The 23,967-nt window shown below is 38.9% G+C and overlaps 1 protein-coding gene across 5 annotated transcripts in view; it reads right to left on the bottom strand.

The window, feature by feature from the left end:
- The window catches only part of NALCN (sodium leak channel, non-selective), a 300,559-nt gene that overhangs the window by 13,036 nt on the left and 263,556 nt on the right, over nt 1–23,967 (bottom strand). For all 5 annotated transcript variants that reach the window (XM_040487132.1, XM_040487128.1, XM_040487129.1 and 2 more), the window contains 10 exons: nt 20,582–20,688; nt 14,108–14,228; nt 13,924–14,022; nt 7,990–8,083; nt 7,375–7,481; nt 7,091–7,165; nt 5,934–6,053; nt 2,392–2,460; nt 1,293–1,441; nt 102–195 (listed from right to left, as the gene is read on the bottom strand). In XM_040487132.1, coding sequence (XP_040343066.1) covers nt 102–195; nt 1,293–1,441; nt 2,392–2,460; nt 5,934–6,053; nt 7,091–7,165; nt 7,375–7,481; nt 7,990–8,083; nt 13,924–14,022; nt 14,108–14,228; nt 20,582–20,688 — 1,035 coding nt within the window. The remainder of the gene's footprint in view (nt 1–101; nt 196–1,292; nt 1,442–2,391; nt 2,461–5,933; nt 6,054–7,090; nt 7,166–7,374; nt 7,482–7,989; nt 8,084–13,923; nt 14,023–14,107; nt 14,229–20,581; nt 20,689–23,967) is intronic.

Here is a 23,967-nt window from a genome sequence, read left to right as displayed (position 1 = left end):
AGTCTTGATGCTAACGAGGATAAGGCTGGTGATATACTGCACTGCAAAGAGTTTCATTTGGTTCTAAGTTGATGTACTGTTAGTGATGAAGAGAAGTTTACCATACAGTCATGCATAATCTTATTCCAGTCTTCGCCTGTGACGATTCGGAACAGTACGGTGATGGCTTTGCCAGCTGAGGAAAAGTTTGCATGCCTAATGAAGGAGGAAAAACCAGAATGTGGGTAATATAGTTGGTCATGAAGTAGTAAGGTGTTAGCACTAACGCAGGTAGATTTTGGAGCAGATGCGGTTGTTAAGTCACCATGTCTGAAGGTTATATCTTCTTAATTTGTTATTCACACTTGCCCTCAAGCATAGCCGTCTAACCCAACCCTAGCATGGTGCCACCATTTTGTGGCCATGCATCTTGAGTGGCTAAGGGTCCCAATTTTGACAAGTAAAAGTGATTCCTTCTTTCACATGGATTTTGCTATAAAAAGTAGAGCTGCCATGTATCAAATAAGCAATCTCTGCAACAAGACACATCTGTATATAATGTGTTGTATAATTCCTTTTTAAAAAACTATGAAGTGCTTCCCAAAATTAAAGATAATCTCTGAAAAATGCTTTTCGTATCTAGTAACCATTTTGGGAGTATAGTTTCCCATGTTTTGCTTTGTTAAAAAAAAAAAAAAAGAAAACCCCAAATCAGTTCAAAGTGTAATTTATTATTATTATTATTTTTTTAATTTTTTTTTCAACGTTTATTTATTTTTGGGACAGAGAGAGACAGAGCATGAACGGGGGAGGGGCAGAGAGAGAGGGAGACACAGAATCGGAAACAGGCTCCAGGCTCTGAGCCATCAGCCCAGAGCCTGACGCGGGGCTCAAACTCCCGGACCGCGAGATCGTGACCTGGCTGAAGTCAGACGCTTAACCAACTGCGCCACCCAGGCGCCCCCAAAGTGTAATTAAAAAAAAAAAATAATATGTTGTTTTTTGGCAGTAGGTGGATAGAAATTCACCGGGAAATTACAAGTGGTTATTCCTGTGTAGTGGTAGATTTGGAATTATGGGTTCCCGTTACATTTTGGTAACATTACGGAGACAAGGTTTCTAAAGTAAATGTGTAGACTGTTTTTAATTAGAAAAATGTCATTTGAAATTTGGACATTTTGTTTTAGTTTCCAACTCATTGTTTCCCCTTCCTCCTGTCTTTGATAGACAAAAGTCATTCAGGTTTTTATTCCTGATTTCATGACTATAAAAGTTTGCTTGATAAATGAATAGGGAGAGAAATCCACACCAACCTGTTAATGTTCTCTCCATACTTCACAGTACCAAATAAAACAACTCCAGCAAAAGCATAACACAATAGCAGTAGAAACATTCCCACTATGATAAAGAAGCTTTTGTACATGCTGACGACCACCGTCAGGAGAAGCATCTTTAGTGTTACCTATATGGAGATGTGGGGAGACAGAAATGAATATTTAATTCACTTAGCCATGGGGAGCCTGGGAAGTAAGTAACAGGTAAGCAGGTGGCACGAGAGTGACCCTCATTCTAAAATTGCTTTGAATTAGTTCTTAATAAAGGGTATTAATCTAAATATTATTCAAAAAACATTAGAGAGAAATTCAACTTGTATTTCCAACTGTTCAGCCTTTTCAGCCAAATTAATAAAAGCCTCTCCCTAAAATTCCTTGCTTCTATTTTCTCTTCTCTTGCTCCCTGAGTCTCTATGATAAGGGCTATGTATTTTTGGCCTATTCCACCAAGTAGGCTCAGGATTCTCCCACAAACAGATGTTCACAAAAACAAACCTAACCAATGGCAAAATACTAAATACCATCAAATAGCACGTATTGAATACGTGAATATATGGAACGTATATGAAATAGTGTCAGTAGCGAAAAAGGAAATTACATTAAAAAATGAAAAATATATGTGGAATATATGCAATATATTCCACATGTATGCAATATATGCAATAACAAAGAATATAAAGAAATCTGGGGTCATAGAATCACGAATCTTCACTAAAGATGATTTTTCTTTCCAGTAAAGTAAGCTTATTCAGATAGAAACAATAAAAATAAAGAAATATTAAGACAGAGCATTGGTTTTCGCTTTCATGCCTGAGATGTTGTCTTTAGTTGATGACTGAGTTAATTTAGCCAATATGAAGAAGAGATAAAAGAACAGAAATGTCAGGAGATGTATCACAAGATAACTAAGCTGCCGATTCATTTTAATATTTAATATTTGCTCATTTGGACTTAGGATGACTACCAATTTGTTAACTTCCGCCCTGAAGACCCAGATGGACAGCTGAAGTCAATCAGGCATCGCTCCTTTCTTCTGTGCATATGCAACCGTTGATAGTATCCTTTACAACGTACTCACATGCTTTCCACAGATAGAGAAAAACCGGAAGACAATCACGCAGGCGCCCATCATGTAGGTATACGCGTTCTGAAATTTAAACAGAAGACAGCCACTCGCCATGTGCACAGGAGATCTTGTTACAATTCCAGTTTTCATTTTAAGTCTTCTGTGAAGTCTACTGAGTAATTAGTTTAATAAAATGTGAAAATTCTTATAAGAAATTTATCTTTAAAAGGTGCTGAAAAGGTCACTGCCAAAACTCATGAATAAATATTAGCTATAAAATCAAATCTTAAATGAAACTTCGGTCTCTGTTTTGCTCAGCTGAATTCTGTATTTTAAAACTAAAATAAGTTTTACATAAAATAGTGACCAGCTCCTTTGAGGAGCAAGAAAAACTCAGGGTAACAGTGCAACATGAGGATGTCAAGTGAGACCAAAAATGCAGGAACCCTGGCAAAGAAGGTCTAGAGTTGGAAAAGATTGCAGGAGGTCAGCTTCCTCCTCTCAGAAGGTCTCCGGAGACTTTGGAGACCAGCCGGCCACATCGTGTAAGCTGATTGCAGACAATGTCTGTCCAGCCCAGAAACACATCCAGCTCATTCTTCAAGTGTGCAATGGGCAGCAAGAGATGACTGGGTGCACTTTATGACTAAGAAAGCTTCATCTCGGAGACAAAGATCCCACCAGCTAGAGCTGCAATAACAACTGTGGCATTAAACTGATGCCAAAGCATGACTTTTCTCAAGGAGTCTCGCCTCGCCAAATGACAACTGTCACATATGGGCCCCCGGGAAGGGGGTCCGCTGAATATCCTTGAGGTACAAGGAAATGTATGTGTCTGCATAGAAATAGCTTAGATGGGAACAAATACTGCATCTCCCTTCACAATCGGCCACAGAGAGTGCAAAGTAGAGTGGAGGATGAGTATATTTCCAGGACGGAAGCTTCTTGGGAAAGAACAAAAGCAGTCGGGCAGAATAGGCAAGTTAGTCTTTCCCGTGTGAGATGTCCTCTCTGGGACATCTAGGATTAGGAAGCCTGCCCTACTCTTCTTTTGGACCAGTTTTTGGCTATATTTGTCTAGGGAAAGCTAAAAACATGGACCTTGCTTCCCCTTTCTATGTTAGTTCCAGATTTGCTATAGAGGCTTTCTCACTTTGCATTCTGGAAGTGACAGCACCCCCATCCTTCACCTGGTCCTGAGAGGTCCCGTCCAGACCTTGTGCCATGTGCCCCTTGCTCCTTCTACTCCAGGCACACTATTTCCCTCCCGTAGCATTCCATCACAGGGACAGCCGCCAACATACCCTCATCCTACAGGCTGAACCCAATCGTCACTTCTGCAGGGACACTTTCCAGGACCTCTCTGACGCAGCCACCTCCCACTCGTTTGTGTCATTGCAGGAATACGTGTCTCTCCTCCATCTGCCTCACTATGGCTGCAACTCTCATTGACTTGGGAACGTTCCATGAATGCCTACTTGTCCCAAACCACACCTGCCCTCCCAGCCTCTTGGATCATGATGAAACATTCTGGCGTAAAACTTTGAAACGAAACAAAACACAAACTTTCCAGACTGTGATGTCCATGAGAGCAATGGCTGCCTTTGTTTTGATCTGTGCATTCTTCTCAATCTCCAGCATGGTGACTTACACATCTTTGGTGCTCAAAACCACTCATTATTCGAAGAAATGGATCAGGGTGACTGAGAGCCCACCTAGGCTTGGCACAGCCCCTGATGCTGACAGTGACAGTTGTTTTAAGAAGGACACTCAATACCTATCTGCCTGAGCACAGAAATTTCATACTAAAGCACACCCTTTGTGAGGTACAAATGGGTTCTCTGTTTGATGGAACTTTTCTGGCATGACTCTAACACTGGGGAGGATGGAAGAACAGATAGAAGAGAGCAGGAAAATCTGATAATATTAATTTTGGCTGGCGTTGAGGAAGACTAACAAAAAAGAGAAGGTATTGATAATGTGTTGGGGTGTTGTACTTTTTACAGTTAGAAAAATTTCACATGTTACGGGTGCCTGGGTGGCTCAGTTGGTTAAGTGTCCGACTTCGGCTCAGGTCATGATCTCATGGTTTGGGAGTTCAAGCCCTGCATTGGGCTCTGTGCTGACAGCTCAGAGCTTGGAGCTTGCTTCAGGTTCTGTGTCTCCTTCTCTCTCCACCCTCCCCCCTTGCATTATGTCTCTCTCTCTTAAAAATAAACATTAAAAAAAAAGAGAAAAATTTCACATGCTTTATCTTTATAATGCCCATGTAGAATGGATAGATTATGAAGTTATATCCCCAAGTTCAGAGCAGGGAGCAAAGGATCACTGAAGACAAATAACTTGATCAAGCCTGGAAAATGGTGGAGCCCAGAGTAGGGACTTCTAGAACTCCACTGTCCAGTATGGTAGCCACCAGCCACATGTGGTTACCGAACACTTGAAATGTAGTGAGTCTAGATTAGGATGTGCTGTAAATATAAAATACACATTCAATCAAAGATTTAGTACCAAAAAAAAAGGATGTAACCTGTTTTCTTAATAATTTTTATATTGCTGACATATTGAAATGATAGTACGTTAGATATGGTAGGTTAAAATACATTATTAAATTCATGCCATCTGTTCCTTTAAAAAAAGTATTTATTTATTTTGAGAGAGAGAGAGAGCCCATGCAAGTGGTGGAGGGGCAGATAGAGAGGGAGAGAGAATCCTAAGCAGGCTCCCCACTCTCAGCACAGAGCCCAATGCAGGGCTTCATCCCATGAACTGTTGAGATCATGTCCTGAGCCAAAATCAAGGGTTGGGCGCTCAACTGACTGAACCACCCAGGCACCACAACATCTGTTCCTTTTTAATTTTTTTAATGTGGCTCCTAGGCAATTTGAAATTGCATCCGTGGTCACATTTTATTCCTATTGGACAACACGGCTCTAGATCTTAATCAGGCATACCCACGGGTGTAGGTTTTGAGCTGGACCTCAGACTAAATGGAAGTTGGAGAAGCTCAAGGCATTTTAGGCAAGCTAGCGAGAACTCAGGTATAAACACAAAGAACGATATGCTTTAGAGAAAAGGCTGCTGGATGTTTAATAGAAAATAAGGCTTTCTAAAGTGCCTGAGAGTCCCACTGTGAAATACTGATTATAATGTAGTCGCATTGATGCTACATTTCAATTCAAGAGACTGGGTTTGAGTTTTCTGATACCAGCTTGCATGTGAATTTAGGCAGGTCTCGTAATCTCTGTTTCCATTTTTTTTTCTCTCTCTCTCTTATTTTCATCCTTTGGGAAAATGAGAGTTAAACCAGACATTTTCAAGTTTCTCCTTCTGATTTGCACACTCTAGGAATCTGAGGGGCCAGATTTTGTTTGTGTGAAGAGTGTAGGGGAATGTACATGCAAGCATGTCTGAGGGCCTATCACGGTCAAAGCTGGATGTAGGGAGGTTAATCAGACACCTGAGGGTAGGCTGACACAGAGTGAAATGAGACTGGAAACAGGGTTACCTGAACTGAAGTTATTAGCTAAAATAAACTTTTATTACATGCATACCAGGAGGGCAAAGTGAAGTACCACCCAGACCACGCCAAGCGATGTCACCAGCAGATCGTATCGGTTTCTTCTGCTTTGCCAGAAGCCGGCAGGTGACATTGCTATGATCTTCATTGTAACCTGGGGGAAAATAATGTAGACAGTAAATAGAGGCTGAGTGTTCAACATATATAGAAATGCGTTAACTTGAGGCACATAATTTTACATCATTTTAAATTAATGTAAAATTTTCTTTAATGTTTATTTATTTTTGAGAGAGAGAAAGAGAGAGAGGGGGGAAAGAGAGAGGGAACGAGAACAGGGGAGGGGCAGACAGAGAGAGAGAGAGAGAGGGAGAGAGGGGAGAGCTGTCAGCGCAAAGCCTGACATGGGGCTTGAACTCATGAACCATGAGATCATGACCTGAGCTGAAATCAAGAGTCTGATGCTCAACTGACTAAGCCACCCAGGCACCCCATTGAGGCACACATTTTTAGAGGATGTAGAAACCAAAGAGAGAATTTATTACTAAGAGATGATAGATGATAGGACAGATAGATAGACAGAGATATAGATATAGATTGATCCACTATCTAAATTTTAAAGTAGGATAGGTTACAAATATGTATCTCCATGCTCTTTTCTCCTTGTTTTATGACTAGTTCTGAGAGCAAGACATTTTTCTTCCTCAAGTAAAAGACCATAGATTTTGGGAAACATCAACCAGTACAGGGTGAAATAAGAATCTGCTTGTATTTCAAAGAAGATTGTGCTGGAAAGTGATATTATGTGGACTATATATTAAAATAATCTTGTCTGGGCCAATTCCCTTCGCCACCACATTGCAATTTGAGTCCCTGAATTACAGTGGTTTGTGCAGTTCGCTACAAATATTTGAACTCACATAACCAGACAGGCCAACATTCAGATACAACAATCAACAGCAGTTAGCAATTCCTGTGGTTAGAAAAATCTGAAATATAAAGTGAAATCTTTGTTCAAGTTAAGCACAACGGCCTAAAAAGGAAAATACCCTAAGAGCACGCTACCCCTCTCCCCAAAAAAGACTTCAAAAGCAATGGAACACAGAGCTGAAAGTCAGTGCTATCAAAGGAGGGCACTGTTTTACTTTACAATGTGCACCACAGCCCCCAGAGCCAGCTGGCTCATTACCGTACCTCTAGAACAAAGATGAAGGTGAAAACAACTGACATTGTTGCCAAAGGAACGGTCACTGGGTCCTCCACATCCCACTGTAAGAGAAACAGCATCCAGGTCTTTGTCCATATCCATCAGACACATAAAGACCTTCCCCTCCTTTTCTCATTTGAACATGACTATGAATTTTAATTTTTTATACTAAAGAACGTAGACTGTGAATGGATATGGCCCCTTGCAATATTCTTGGATGCACCAATGAACGAAAAAGTCCTTCTCAGAGCTTCACTGTGAAATAAAGTACCTTGACGGACAGCAGCACTGACTGGGCCAGGACAAGCAATGCAATTGTCCTCTTAAAGAATGGATGCTGGGTAATGTCATACATCTTAGCTCTAAAACCATCATTATCTGCAAAAGAAAGGTTGAGGCAAGGGCATTTCAGACATAGGTCACATTTACTTTCTTGTCTTTCATTTCCTTTAATGCTCATTTTAAAACTCATTACCTTTTTCCCCCTATAGTTCAATCTATTGTGTAGTGTTTTGCAGGAATGGCTGGTTCTGAATATTTAAGACGACGGTGCATGACGCCGTCTGTATTGGAAGGAGAACCGCATCATTCAATTTCTGTCAGTTTAATACATTTCACTCATATGTTTAAGAGCGAAGCACAAATATATTTTATTTAAAAATTCATTTTTTCATTAGGGCTTATCCTGAGAGCACTGAAGCACAGCCTTTGGGTGGTTGATTTTAATAGCCTATGGAGAGATCTGTAGTTTGGAGCCTGTTTCTATATTAACTTATGCACAACCGCCTAGTGGCCTCACGATTATTATTTTAATTGAAATCTTAGACTCCTGGGGAATCACGAACACTGGTGCCCAACATGAATAAAATCAGAGCATCTTTGATACCCGGGCGAGGTGGGAGATGAAGAGGCTGTGCTATCTTCAGTCGGCTCTTCAGATCTTCCCATCTTCTCTGATCTACAGTCAGCAGAGCTGTCCCCTTAATAAACAAAGGAAAGCAGAAAAAGGCCTTATGTCGTCTACTCCACACCAAGGTCATTGCAAATGGGGCGGTGGTGATACCAACAGGACTAATTTGGGAGTATATGATAAAGATATTCTTCAAATACCATGGTGGTTCGATAGACGTGGTCACAATTCTCAAATTCGGTCTTTAGAGGGGTCCCAAAAAGGGTGGCCACAAGCCTCAGAGAAGATCCAGCAGCCTTCAACTGGTATCTTCGAACATGTATAAATTTCAGGTTTGGGAACATCTAAAGAAGGTTCCCTACACAATCAAATTTTCAAAAAGGGATACCCACTCTAATAGTGGTTAGTTTCCCTTCATTTTGTGGGGAAGGCTGCAGTAAAATTGTAGCTTGTCAATCTGATTGTGTCTTTAAAAAAAATCATTCTGCTATACACTGTCGCAAAACTTTTTATTTATTTATTCTGAGAGAGACAGAAGGTGAGTGAGGGAGGGGAAGAGACGGAGTGGGAGAGAGACAATCCCAAGCAGGTGCCACGTTGTCAGCACAGAGCCCAACATGGGGCTTAATCTCACAAATTGTGAGATCATGACCTGAGCCGAGATCAGGAACCAGACACTCAACTGACTAGGCCACCCAGGTGCCTCAATTGCAAAACTATTTTTAAGCAGTATGAAATCACAGAATTTGAATCTTTAAGTATTAATGCTGTGACAAATGGCTGAGTGAGATCAGATATTCTTTACCATATATATATATGAGTACTTTATTAAAATGCATATAACTATATTACATGACATTTCATGTATTTATACATGAAATTATTTGTATATGTATAATGTATACAAATTATACATTATTTATACACTAATTTATAAAGGCAGAAATGTATACATTATTTATACGCTAATTTATAAAGGCAGAAATATAGTTTAAGAAACTGAACCCCCACCCCACTCCCATTCTTCCCTTCTTTCTACAGAGCTGAAGACTGTCCTTTAAGGATGTGTCCTCCCCACTGCTTTCAGACTTTTGCTGTTTGTGTATATATCAATACATAAGAACATATTTGTTTTGAATTTTAAAAAGTGATATAAATGGTATTCAATATGGGCTTCTTAATGCAGTTAGTTTTTATCTTCATTGAACACTATGTCTTGCATACCACTAGATACCAGATCTAGTTGGTTTAACTGCTCATAGAGTATCCCACTGTACAAATATATCAGAAGTTATTTGCTTTAGGTTTATGTAGTATAAAAATGCTGCAATAAGTACATGTCTATAGTCTCATGGTGAATACCTACGAGATTTCCTTAATAGCAAATCTCTAGGAGAGGAATTGCTGGGGTTTAGGAATTTACACATCTTTATGTTTACCAGATATTGTGAAGTTGCTGTCCAAAGAGAAACAACCAAGGAAATTTGCTGCTAGCCATCTCCAAGTGTTCCAATGTCCTAATATTCTTGCCAGTACTTGATATTGTTAGATATTTTAATTTGGCCATGATGGGTGGGAAATGTGTCCACTTTAGTTTTAATATCAATGAGATGAAATGTTTTTTATATGAGTAAATAGAGGTGATGATTCTTGTATCTTCCTATGTGAATTGCCTGTTCATATTCTTTGCTCATTTTTGTATTTGGATATTTACTTTTAGAGGTTTTATAGAAATTCTTAATATATTCTGGATATTAATCTTCTGTCAGTTATGTGAATTGTAAATATTTTCTCTTAGTCTTAGCTTGCTTTCTAAAAAAATTTTTTTTTGCCTTATCAAGTCTCTTATGTCTCAGAAACTTTTTATTTTAATGTAATCTAATCTGTAAATTTCTCTTTTTATGAATTCCACTTTATGGTTAAAGTCAAGAAATCCACAACTCCTCCAGGGTCAAAAATAAATTCTACAAGGCTGAAAATGGCTTTTCACAGCTAGGTCTTTCATCCTTCTGGAATTCATTTCTGAGTATGCTGTGAGGTAGAAATCTGTTTAATTTCTTATATCTAGACAATGACCCCAGCACCTCTTATTGATGGTCTCACCCCCTCCACTGATTTGTCATGCTACTTCTCCTTTATATATACCTGGTCTTCCTGGGGCTTTTAGCTCTGTTCTAAATCTAACTTTCTATCTCTGTAACATTACCCATCCTGTTTGACTCACCATAGCTTGTTTACTTTCCTTTTCCATACTTTTGTTCATGCTTAGCCTTGAGAGAGGTTTGTCAATTTAATTTTTTTTAAAGAATAAGCTTTTGTCATTCTTGAATCTTTTATAATATCTTTGTTTTCTATATCATTAATTTCTGTCCTTATCTTTTTTACTTTCTTCCATTTTACTTTGTTGATCTTATTATAATTTATTGATTTGGACATCTGACATATTACTAATTAACCTTTGAATTTTCTTGAACATACACTTAAAGTTACAAATTTCTCTAATTGATTTATCTATATCTTGTGAGCTTTTATATGTGATTTTTATAAATGATTTATCTAAATGTCTTAAGAGTTTCTATTCTAATTTCTTCTGTTACTCATAAATTATTTAGAATGTTGTCTTAATATTTCCAACATCTGAGGAATCTTTTGTTATCTTTTTTTATTATTGTAGAGAATATGTTCTGTACATTACCGATATTTTGGTAACTATTTTTTATGACCTTTGGGCAGTACATTTTATACTTGAAAATTGCTGGACTCTGGGTTATTCATATGTCCAGTAGATCAAATGTTTGTATTGTGCCAAATCTCATATTTTCTTTTTTTTCTGATTTATGAGTTTCTTGGGGATATATGTTAATATCTTTCACTATGATTTTGGACTTGCTGGCTTTTAAAAATAATTTGGTTAATTTTTGCTTCATATATTTTAGGGTTCAGGAGTTCTATACTTTGTTGGTAATTCATTTCTTCTGCAATTATCTAATTACACTGTTTATTCCTAATAATGATATTTGTTTTAAACTAATTTTTCTGATATTGATATTGCTAAGCCATTTTTCTTACTATCTGCCAACAAATATTTTAGGTTCTCTGGGTGCTAGAGATATTGATATTATTTCTTTATTATACAAAACAAAATATTTTAGAAAGTTGAGCTCTGAAATGAGCCAAAAGAATAATAAGCGTGGTGGTATCATCTGATCATTAATATCAGAAAACCTCTGGAAGTTTATTATTGTGACATTAAGTTTATTAATCAAAGTGTTATCTCATAATTGAGAAATTAAATATATATATATTACTAGTATAAACTTTGAACTTTTTGAAACAAGGTTCCATTTTCCAGGGAAGACATAAATTTGCATAATTCAGAATTGTGCAAATGTTGCCCCCAAAGCTTGCCCTATCTCCCGTATCTTTATATTTCCCTATTGCCTATATATTTGGAAATCTATTTACATACTTTTGGGTTTGACCATTAGAATGTGAGCTCCATGAGGGCAGAAATCTTTATGTGTTTAGTGTTTAGTTTGTGTGTTTAGTTTTTATGTTCCCGGGTCTGGCCCCAGTGAAGTTCTCAAAGAAATCTGTTGAATGACTAAATAATAAATCAATAAATGTGGTTATACAGCAGCTCATGTGCTACCACCTGAAAAGCTTACTGGGGAAAAAAAAATCCCTCCTAAATGGTTCATATAACTCATAAATTTGCATTATCAATTAAATAATCAGGTTTGGGGCGCCTGGGTGGCGCAGTCGGTTAAGCGTCCGACTTCAGCCAGGTCACGATCTCGCGGTCCGTGAGTTCGAGCCCCGCGTCGGGCTCTGGGCTGATGGCTCAGAGCCTGGAGCCTGTTTCCGATTCTATGTCTCCCTCTCTCTCTGCTCCTCCCCCGTTCATGCTCTGTCTCTCTCTGTCCCAAAAATAAATAAACGTTGAAAAAAAAAATTAAAAAAAAAAATAATAATCAGGTTTGTCATGTTTTCTTCTACTTTTCCTCTTTCTGTAAGCACCCAGCACCCACTTGAGCTTAAGTCCGTGTTCCCCTTCTCAAGGCCAAGATGCTTCTTTCTTCCCTCAGCACATTAATACAACCAGTACTGTGAGTAGGCCTCCTGATACTCGTCTTACTTCAGCCAGGCCTCCAAACTCAAGAGCTGCAATTGATTATATATTTGTCTCTGGTTGCTGAACATTCTATGTTGCTGCATTTATGTCGCTGATTTGTGAGCTGCCATAGGACCTGATTCTCCTGAAATCAGGTGTCTGCTCAGAGGACCTAAGCTCTCTACTTGGCTGACTGGCTTCTGCTCTTGTTCAGGAATCTCCGTTGTCTGCTCCAGTGCCAAGGCTCAATGGCATCTGAAGAGACCCATCTTCCTCCTTCTGCTTGGTATCAAATTGAACACACTTTAGGGCTTAGAGACACTCATTTATGAATGTGTTACAGTAAAATAGGGGGCTGGGCAATATGATCTCTCTCTATCCTTTCTTATTCTAAAATCCCATGTTTCTGTGGGTTGGAGTAGTGTTGGGGCCCAAAGTGGAGATTTTTAAGCCACACCCTTTGAAAGCCCGCACCAAATAACATCCTCATTAGGCACACATCAATGGTGGCCATCAACTGGGTAGCTGGAACCACACATGCAGAGCCCGGGGAGTGGAGGTGTGTGTGAATGATACAGTCCCAGGTGCAGCTGCCCTAGCCAGTGGGCTCGGATGTGCTTGCATGCGATCCTGTCCTGGTAATGAATCACAGGAGGGTCATACCTAGCTTTAATTCAGTGCAGAGTGACATTTTTATATTCTCGGAAGAATTTCAGACTCTGCAGAGTGGGCACCACTTCTGAATTGTGACCCCATTTTCTACACCTTAAAAGCCCCAGACAAGTCATGTCACCTCCGTAAGCTCTGTGTTTTCTTCCACTGTGCATTTCAGAGTTGTGGGAACTTAAAATGGCATATGTAAACCTTAGTATGTAGTAAGTGCTCAAAAGCTGTATCCACCAGGGTACCTGGGTTAAATGTCTGACTTTGGCTCAGGTCATGATCTCACGGTTCGTGAGTTTGAGCCCACCATCAAGCTCTGTGCTGACAGTTTGGAGCCTGGAGCCTGCTTTGGATTCTGTGTCTCCCTCTCTCTCTGCCCCTTCCCCCACTTGCATTCTGTCTCTCTCTCTCAAAAATAAAAAAAACATAAAAAATTTTTTAAAAAAGCTGTATGCACTTCAATTATGATTCCAGAAGACAGATCCTTACATACTAGAGTGCACATCAGCCATGGACAGAAGAACGACATAGAATGTTCTCTCCCAAACTCACTCTTTGACAGGAAACCACACTTGCTGCTTTCCCGTTCGGGAGCTCTTATAGTGATTGTTAGAGTTGCTCTGAACTCAGCATGCTTCCCGAGTTCATAAAGTACGTAAAGTTTTTATATGAAATTAGAAAATCTTCTTTATATTCAATGAATTAGGATTTAACATTTCTACTGCACCCCAGCCCCATCAAAATTCTGAGTTCACCTATAGCGTTACAAAGAAGCATCCAATTTACATTGTGTGAAAGTAATATTACCTGCAATCAGTGCACAGTTAGTTCAGCTATTGTATTTTAATAACTTGCTGCACATCCTTTCAATTTGAACAATAGGAGATGTGCCTTTCAGTTGTCAGCGAATTAATGACACCATCACCAAAAGGGGAAATTTCGCGAGAGAACTGTGCTCTTAAATAATGTGCCTGAAAGGCAGCGATGAGGTAGCTTGTAAAATAGTTATAGAGATTATTTACACCAGTCACATTATGGTTTAATGCGACTTCATGCCGTGTGAGAAAAAGAGAGCTCAAAGCAAGTGGCTAGAAAAGAATAAACCCTGCGGTATTCAAACCAAGAATTCTTACCTTGTTTTCATTGAAATTAGCAATAACTACTCCAACAAAAAGGGTCAGTCCAATCATGCAACCCAGGAATACAAACACATGAATGTAGATCCCGTGCATCTGTATAAATGAAAAATACGGTTATTCATCAAAGCAAATGAGAGCAGCTGTTGACACATTCAAAGGATTCCGTGTGCTTGCTTACCGGCCCCACACGATGAATAATAACATCCCTCACTTCCACCCAGCCTTTCAGGGACAGAACTTCAAACAATGCCAGCATGGCATTTCCCACATTGTCAAAATTAAAATTCCGAGGATTTGCCCTGCAAGTCAGAAAGAAGAATGTTCTGTGAAATTCCGATGAGAAGCACCCTAAGGCAAATATCTGTAGTTCTTTCCAATCTTGGGTGCGGGGTGTACTTAGCATTTGGAAGGCGTGCTAGCTGGCATTCATTTGCTAAATCAGAAAAGTGCATGAATATGTTATTATTTCTTAAAATTTAATTAATTATTAGGTAATCATGGGGTGTTCTTAACGAACAACAAAACACAACAATTCAAGTTCTGGCTCTAGAGGTTCCTTGACGTTTCTGGCTCGTCCTGATTATATGGAGGGCTGGAAGTATGCTTTCTGGTTATAAACTGCATAGCATATTCTCACAAAGGGGCGCTGGAGTTTGGATATGAATTTTGCAATAGTTTTAAAATTGAAAACTTCTCTAAAGGATAAATTACAATTCCTGATGTTAATATAGCAAGTATAAAAAGAGTAGAATCTAGCCACTTTCTTTAATTCTGTGACATCATGGGAACATCACTTTGTAAAGTAGTGATGCATTTGGAAGTCCCTGAGCGGCCAGAGGTGTTTGCTGGTAGTCTACATGTTTCCAGATCATTTTCTCCCAGTTGGATTTTTTTTTCTCTCACTAACTCTGGGTGTTCTCAACAGAGACTTCTTGTAGCCCCCAACATTGCAGTATGCTGTCTACATCCACACTTGATTGCTGGTATTTAAAACACTTTGGCTCCACTATTATTTTTTGTTTGTTTGTTTTTGTTTTTGCTTTTTTTTTTTTGAGGGGGCGTATTGCGTTTCTTGTTTTTTACTAACGTGTTTTTACTTTTTTCTTCCCACGAAAGAAAGTGATTTTTTTTTTTAATATATTACATCTCCCTTAGTCATTATGGGTCTTGTCTAACATTTTTCTTGTCCATAGAAGATTTCACTGTTTTCCTTTTTCCTCTTATTAGACTATTTAAAATAATTACAAGACCTAGACAACTACACACTGCAAAGTCATGACTATCACTGTATTTCCTGAGTTTGATGGAGAATTGGTCCCAGGACTACTAAAAAAAGTGGGCCTATAGAAGCATGGCCAAATTATATTTTGATCATTTTTTTTCCTATTAGCTCATTTATCAAAATTTAACCTTCACAGAAGGTGATACTCTGGAGAAAATCTGGGTTAGTATTTTTCTACACCTTTTTTTTTTTAAAGTAGGCTTCGTGTACAGCACAGAGCCCAATGCGGGACTTGAACTCATGACCCTGAGATGAAGACCTGAGGTGAGATCAAGAGTCGCCCACTTAACCAACTGAGCCACCCAGGTGCCCCTCTACCACTATATATATATATATATATATATATATATATATATATATATAATTTTAACATCATAGAAACAATCATGCAATACACCTTTATAAGTTTTCTTTTTTAAAAGCATTAAATAGATGGGGATCTAATAAGAAACCATACAACTAAACTGACTTGCTCCTAAGGTTTAAGGATGATCGGTAGAAACGTTTTCCACATAGTGCAAAAGCCCCACTCAGAAATTCCTATTTTGGGGTTCTGATTTATATTTTTTACATATGAAAGTATAAGCATATTCTCTTGGATTTTTCCACCATTTCTTCCTTTGGGGTTTCAATTAAATTTAATATATTTTACAGCAGACAGAAGCTGTAAGGATTCTGCAGATGCCACAGTTTTCTTGAATAAGGATTTTTTTTAAGCTAAGCAGGCCAGCTCTCGGATCCGATGTTGAACTTTCTTACCCATCCATTTTCTTTATGTAAAAGTGCTTTTTTAGCTGAATATGCAGCATCCCAAAGTACTTTCATGTTCCACATCCTTTAGAAGTTAGAATATGTTAAAAATACACTTTTAGGCTAAACCAAGAAAAATAAAATGGAGACTCATAGACTTAAATAGTTGGAAGAGTACATCACATTAAAAAAATAAGTATCAGTTTTAATCATCTAAGATGTTCATGCTATGTTCATGCTACTAAAATTGGAAAGTTTTAAACTTTACCTATAACTACAGAGGACTTCAATAAATCCCAAGCCTAATCCATTGTTGTAATTTTCCTGTCACCCTTCCTTGATCTGGAAGCCTGTATATAATCATATATATATATATATATATATATATATATATATAATATATAATAATATATGTATATAATGTTGTATATAATCTTTTCCAGTCAATTAAAAAATTTTAAAAATATCATAATCTTGTCCATCCAATTGAGAAAACTAAGACATTGGTTCTAACCTTACAGTTTTGTTAATCTTCTACCTCCCCGTGAAAAGTGCCCCAAGGTCCCAAGATTGCGATAAGGAGGGTTGCTCCTTTGGGAAGAAGGAGCCCCCAGGAGGAGAGGAGCTCAGCCTGAGCCCTTGGATGTAGAAATACGGGGGGCAACACTATCCAAAATGGCCCTTCCAAGATGCTGGAAGTAGTCATGTTTCTGTTAAACTTACAAAAGTGAGATAGATTTATATTCTTCTCCTTAAAGAGCATATTCAAATTGTTTGAGCTGTAGACTCAACAAAAATCTGATCTTCTGCCTAGAATGTATCACACTATAATTTAAAATTACCTAGAAGTCAACTCCAGGTAAGCTTCCAGTGAGCTAAGGGGCTTATTTATGTAGCATCAAAGCCTTTAACAAATCATATTACATTATTTGTAATATTATCTCCTGTTCTTTATTACATTTCAAGCTCCTAGGGATTGGGGGCCATAGCTTGTCCCCAGTAATAGCGTAATGTCTGGAGAATAGTAAGCACTCAATGAATATATCTATTGAAACTGAATACTTTTTTTTGATATCTCTTATGCATCCCATTTTCCTATGTCCCAGACCTCTGCTTAAAACAAAACACATAATATTTGTAATATATATATTTTATACTTTTTACCAAGGTAATTTTTATCTCATCAAGTCTGAGTGATTCAGAAGAAGATGAATGTACTCATCTGAACAGAGAATATGGAAGCCTGACTATCACCTGAATTAGGTAGTGCATATTTATAGCCTTCCTAATTATAATTATCAAAGCATTCCCTAATGCCAGTTCTCCAGATATGTTATTTTCTTAATCATAAATTTGCCAATATAAAACTATAACATCTTGGCTGCTAACTCTTGATGAGCTTACTAACAAAGGAAAATGTAAAAATTATCATAGTTATAGCTGGTGTTTATTTGACAAAAGATTTTTATTTTACCAAAACTAACCCAAGTCATGGTATTCTGGACAAATGGACAAGCATTATTGTTATGGTGTTCAAGTGATGCCCCCCTATCAGCTTATGCTTTTAAAGTGCCATTGAACTTGAAACCCCAAATAATAACTTACATGAAACATTGCATTTCAGTTAATTTGGATTTTTATGGAACAAGCTGAATGTCAGAGGGTACAACTGGCAACAGGTTTACTTTTCTCCCAACACTGCCTTCCAGTGGGTTCTAGCTCCCTTCCTGACATCTTGGAGATCCCAAAGCTTTTTTTGTCACTTTCAGTTATATGAGTCTCATTCTGAAAAGTCCACTTTGTTCTACATCAAACCCTTGTTCCCATAACCCGTTTAAAGACCCTATCCTCAGCCTCTCAGCCTGACCCGTGGTTTGAGGAGGGAAGAAGAGGGCTGACCACTCTGTTCCCTCCTCCTCTTCAGGCCACCATCTGATTCTTAACAAGATGGCAGTGGGATGCAGTTGGACGTAGAGAAATGAGGTTAAATTCCACATATCTCATACTGCTGGCCACTGTTGCTCTGGTCATAGCAACTATTCTTTCATGGAACCCACTGCCTGCCATGTTCCTAATTTCCGTACACTTGATACTTTAATGTCTGTCCTCCATGCATGTGTTGGACACACTTTGCTCTGGACAACCTGATAAAATGCCTGAATCACCCTGCCTTGGCCTCTTGCCTCTCTCATCACCTTCCCACCTCCTTGGAAGAGTCCTTTCTAGGGCTTGCTTTTCTTTTTTTCAAAAAAAAATTTAATGTTTATTTACCTTTGGAGAGAGAGACCGAGCGCAAGTGGGGGAGAGGCAGAGAGAGAGAGAGAGAGAGAGAGAGAGAGAAACACACAGAATCTAAAGCAGGGTCCAGGCTCTGAGCTGTCAGCACAGAGTTCAATGCCAGGCTTGAACTCGTGAACCGCGAGATCGTGACCTGAGCTGAAGTTGGACACTTACCCGACTGAGCCACCCAGGAGCCCCTAGGGCTTGCTTTTCAAATACAGACCAACCAACCCAGAGCCTACAGCCCCAAGTACCTCCTTTATCAGGCTTCCACCCTTTGGGCCACTATCCACCTGCCCTGATCACCAGGTAGCAGACCACTAGGGAGAGCCCTGTGTCTCAGAGCCCATTGAAGTTACTCAACTAGCTAATGCTAAGCCTGCTTGCCCTGACTCACCCATTCCAACTCAAGGAAACCACAATAAAAGCTCTGGTCCACAGTTCCCTTTTTCCCTCTGCCTCATGACTGACCCTGGGGCTTCCCTGTGTGGCCTTCTGTGGTGTGGTTTGCCCCATAGTGGGAACTATGAGTAACAAACCAGCTCTTCAATGACAATTGTCCTTCGATCTGTTGACTTTATTATACCTCAAATTTTCTATTAATACACTAGATTCTGAAACATCCTCCAGCACGAGGGTGCCCCATTGTGTCATTCCTGCTGAGAGTAGTCTTCAGATGACTCTCAGTTCCCATTCCTGGAAACATCCCCACAGCCTCTCCAATAGGAGCACCCCCCTCCAGCACATAGCCCTTTGGAACAGAGTTCCATCACGATGGCTCAGATCACTGGCCCGAGGCAGTGATGATTTGGAGCCTCCAACACTGATAACTCCCCTGTCAGGTGGTGAAGAGCGCTTGCCTACATGAGTGTCTCTTCTTGCCTCATCAATCTCTGATATCACGCAGTCCCCATGAGGACTCACTCAGCTGGGGAGACAAGCACCCTTGACCTCTTCCCATAGTAAAGCAGGAGCGACCACAGCACCGTCTACTGAATTCACTCAATTTCACGATGCTGTCTCTGAGTATTTGGTGTTTTCTTTTCCTGGAGCTGGGTGATGGAGGTGGATAATCTTTTAGGAAGTTCAGCTGGGACTGGCAATGTTGCTTTCTTTGGAATATAATGAAATTTTATCTCTTAGTGACCTCAGCTTTGAAGCTTTTGCCAAAATTCCAAAACAGCAGGAAAAAGAAGACCCATTTGATGTCTTGATATAAACAAATTATTTATGGTATAATAATGCATTTTCACCTCACAAAAAATAAACTTTTTATGTTTCTTTCATATTTTATTTTAATATAAATTAGACTTCTTTTATAGTTAGCACTGGGATAAGGATATCTTTGTGTGTTATGTACTTCCTGCTCCAGCTGAAGCCACACAGTCAAATTCATCTTTTTTTTTTTTTTCATAATTCTTTGGTATTGAAAAAAATAAAAACCCAGTATAAGTTGTACTGAATTGTTTTTAAAAGTGAATTTCACAACAGTGAAATGCCAAAGCTGGTAGCAATGGGTCCTAAGGGTGCAACTGGGTGAAATGCAATTTCTTTTAAAGAGTTTTGACATTTCCTAGAAAACATCAATTGTGACAAAAGCAGAGTCTTTGCTGTGGTTCACTTGTTATTCTAAGAGGTAAAATGAAAAAAAAAAAAAGAAAACAGATGACTATTTAAAAGGACAAATGAAGTTAATAGGACACTTAGTTCATCAATGAAGCCCACTGAGAGATTTCATTCATTGCCATCAGTAAAATGGATGAAAAAGAAGGTACTAGGCACTTCTAGCTTTGATGTAAGTGCTTTGAAAACTCATTTTCAGGAAAAATGAATTTTAAAGAGAAAGTTAGATATAATCATTTGTTTTACTGATTACTCCTTTCCGGCGTTTCGATAATGGAAATCCTTCCATGTAAATGCGTTTTAAAATTGAAACAGCTTTCTGATTTGGGCTTCTATACAACTGTTATGAGGATATCAGATTCTCCCTTAAAGATATAAACTCAGGACGAGTTTGGTTTTAATTTGATAGAAAATCTTTGTCTTTTAAGCCTCACTAATTTTTAATGCCATGCGAATCGAGTTACATACTTCAAAGTATTAGAAAAATAGAGGGGTGATAATCCATTAGTTACATGAAACAACATGGGACTCAGTGTACCACTTGCTCTCTCATTTACTGTATTTTTGCATCCTGTTGTAATTCAGGGCTTTGGCTTGTATTATTTAAAATCATTTTAGCACCTCTGGCAAAATTACTTTTCATGCCAAATTTTATTGATTTAAAACCTTATACTGATAAATATCACATTCTTCAGGATCTTTTTCTGAAATGCTTACCAAACACGGGGCACCCAAAATCCAGGCTTTTTCTCTCCAGGTCTTAATTTTAAATTTAAGTTCTTGGACACGCTTACGTTAATTCTGAATATGCCGTTACAATCCTCCTAAAATAGAAGAAAACAGGTCAGGGGGAGCCTGGTCGGAAAATGAACTCCAAAAAGATAAAAGATAAGAAAGCACATTTTAACCTAGAATAACAGGTTTTTTAAAAAATATTTATTTACTTATTTTTGAGAGAGAGAGAGCAAGACAGCGTTTGCACATAAGCAGGGAATGGGCAGAGAGAGGGGAGAGAGACAGAGTCCCAAGCAGGCTCCACGCTGTCCGCAAAGAGCCTGGTGAGTGGTCCCTCCCACAAACCATGAGATGATGACCTAAGCCAAAATCAAGAGTCAGAAGCTTAACCGACTGAGCCACCTAGGCACCCTGAATAACAGAGGTTTTTATGTGATAACAGTGATGTGGGCAGCTATCCAGCAAACAGGGACAAGGACTGCAGAGATGAGTGGTAAAAGTTCATGCTAGAAACATTTGCAAGTAGGCAAAGGATCTGAACAGATATTCCTTCAAGGAAGACATACAAATGGCCAATGAGAACATGAAAAGATGCTCAGTGTCATTATTCAGCCAGAAAATGCAAGTCAAAACCATGATGGGATAACACGTGCCATCCACTAAGAAGGCTATCATCAAAAATCAAATAAACTTTGACGAGGTTGTGCAGAAATTGGAATCCTCCTACTAGAACCCTTACACACTGCTGCTGTGATTGGAAAATGCTACAGCCACTTTGGAAAACAGGTCCTCAAACAATCAAACAAAGAATTACTTGAGGACCCAGAAATTCCACCCCTAGGTATTTATCCAAGAGAAATGAACACAGATATCTACATGAAACTTGTACATGAATGTTTATGTCATTATTATTGTAAATAGCATTAATTATAATAGCCAAAAGGTGGAAATGATCCAAATGTTCATAGTGGATGAATAAATTACATCAATAAAATATGGTGTATCCATGCAATGGAATATTTTTCAGTCCTACAAAGGAATGAAGCACTGACCTACGCTACAACATGGATGAACCTCGAAAACATTATGCTAAATTAAAGAAGTCAGCCACTAATGATCACATGTTAGATGATTCCATTCATATAAGAGTCAAAAACAAGGAACTCTATAAGGCAGAAAGTAGTTTTGTGGTTGTTTTGCGATGGGGGTGTCAGGAGTATAAGGGTGAAACTTAAAAGATAATGTTTCTTTTTGAAGTGATAAAAATGCTCTAAGCCTGGGGCATCTGGATGGCTCAGTCAGTTGAGCATCCAACTCTTGATTTCAGCTCAGGTCATGATCTCACGTTTCACGGGATCAAGCCCCACATCAGGCTCCACTGCTTGGGATTCTCTCTCCCTCTCTCTCTCTCTCTCTCCCTCGCTCCCTGCCCCTCCCCCGTTCGTGCTCTCTGTCTCTCTCTCTCTCTCAAAATAAATAAACATTTAAAAAAATGTTCTAAGCCTGACAATTGTAAAACTCTGGATATGCTAAAAACTATTGAATTGTACACTCCGAGTGGGTGAATTGTGCAGTATGTGAATTATATCTCCAATAACATTGTTTTTAAAAGACTTTAAAACTAAAACATGAGTAAGAAGATTTTCACTCATTTTCTGTCTTTATTCTTTTTGTTTTATCTTTGTTTCTTTGCCTGTGATTGTCATGTTTTGAACCTAAACCCCTTTCCTGGGTATAATGTGTATACACTTGGGATATATCAACGGAACTTCAAAGTCTAACCTAGTTAAAGTCACCTTCAACCTTCAGCCTTGCGTCCTCCCAGCTTCCCAGTTTCTGTCCATGGGCCAGCACCTTGTCGGCCCCCAGCATCAAGATGCAGAATTGTCTATGGGTTTCCCCATCCCGCTTGGGCCTCATCTCCATTCTTATTTCCACTAGTTTAGTGAATACCAATATTACTTCTCTTTGGATTGCAGTGAAATTCCTTAGAATAAAAAGCCTTCTTACACCAATGATATCCCTTTAACTTAAAAAGCGTGGATAAACTTACCTACAATAACCCAAAGATAAACACAATTGACATTTTGGCATTTATATTTCCAGGTTTTTTTTCCTATGCATATATGTGATCGTACAGTTTTCACTCTTCCATAGCCCACTTTTTCAGTTAAAATATATTGCAGTTAAGTTTTCATAGTAACCCTACACATTCATCTGCAACATTATTCCTGTTGGCTGTGCTGTGGTGTATCAAATAGAGGCCCCATGATATATTTGGCCTCTTGGCCTCTTCCAGTTTGTCTTTCTGAGCCCATGGGAGCCCAGCTTTGAGTGGGTGAGGCTGTCTGACATCCTGGTGAAAAGCAAGGAATTTGGGGCCATGCTGCCTTGACATGAATCTTAGCTTCCCCATTTATTTTAGGGTGACCTTGGACAAGTTCTTTATCCTCTTTGTACTTCTATCCTTAGCCAGGTCTGGGTATGAGCAGAGAGTGTAAAATCACAATGCTCTTAAGCCATTATTAATATACTGAGTCCTGCAAATTCCTCGTAGGTTTCATCTTGAAATGTTGTTGTCATCTTTTCGGCCTCTATTCAGTGGGAATCTAAACTAACCCTTCTTGGCTTACCTGAGCTTGTGGATTAACGCATCAGTTCTTTATTACCTCCTTTGTTAGCTAATTTGATACATCGTGACCTTTATGCCATGTTCCTTGTTATGTTTTCTCAGGTTTATCGAAGTTCCTGGAATGTCTGGAGACACAGGTGGTGTCTCTTCTGCTCTGCCACTTACTGAAATCCTCACTATTAACATAATTGATAATGTACTTTGATTGGGCAAAGATGCATTTTATAACCATCAGAGCATGAATAATGTTTACAGTCAGTAGCTCTGAAAATGTAGAAATTTTCATACTGATGTAAAATCTGTATTAGATAGCCATATTTGTTGGAAACATAGAAATAGGTATTATAGTTCAGCTGTATTAGGCCTTTTGAGTATGTGCGTCTTAATGGACTTAAGGCATTATTTTACCTGGATGAAAGAGGAAATGCTTTCGCTGTTTGTACGTTAGCAGTACTTGGATCACTTCATGAATCTACTTGAATATAGGGCAGAATCCTAAGGGAAGGCACACTGGATAGTGTAGCAGTGATGGCTGATTGTAACCACACTCATCCTGTTTTTCTGCAGGACACATCACTGAGCCACCTGTTGCATTCTCCCACCTGCCTCGGGAGGCCAAGGTCTTGCTGGTGAAATGTGTGTTGAAGTGAGGTGTGCTGCTTTTGGCCCTGACCATAACCCTCAGGCATGGAGGGAGTTCTGTGCTCTTCTCTGCCAGCTGAACAGAGAAGACATT

This window comes from Herpailurus yagouaroundi, unplaced genomic scaffold (assembly GCF_014898765.1).
Source record: "Herpailurus yagouaroundi ecotype Mexico unplaced genomic scaffold, PumYag 164, whole genome shotgun sequence".
Lineage (NCBI taxonomy): Eukaryota > Metazoa > Chordata > Mammalia > Carnivora > Felidae > Herpailurus > Herpailurus yagouaroundi.
This window is presented reverse-complemented; position numbering and strand designations above follow the sequence as displayed.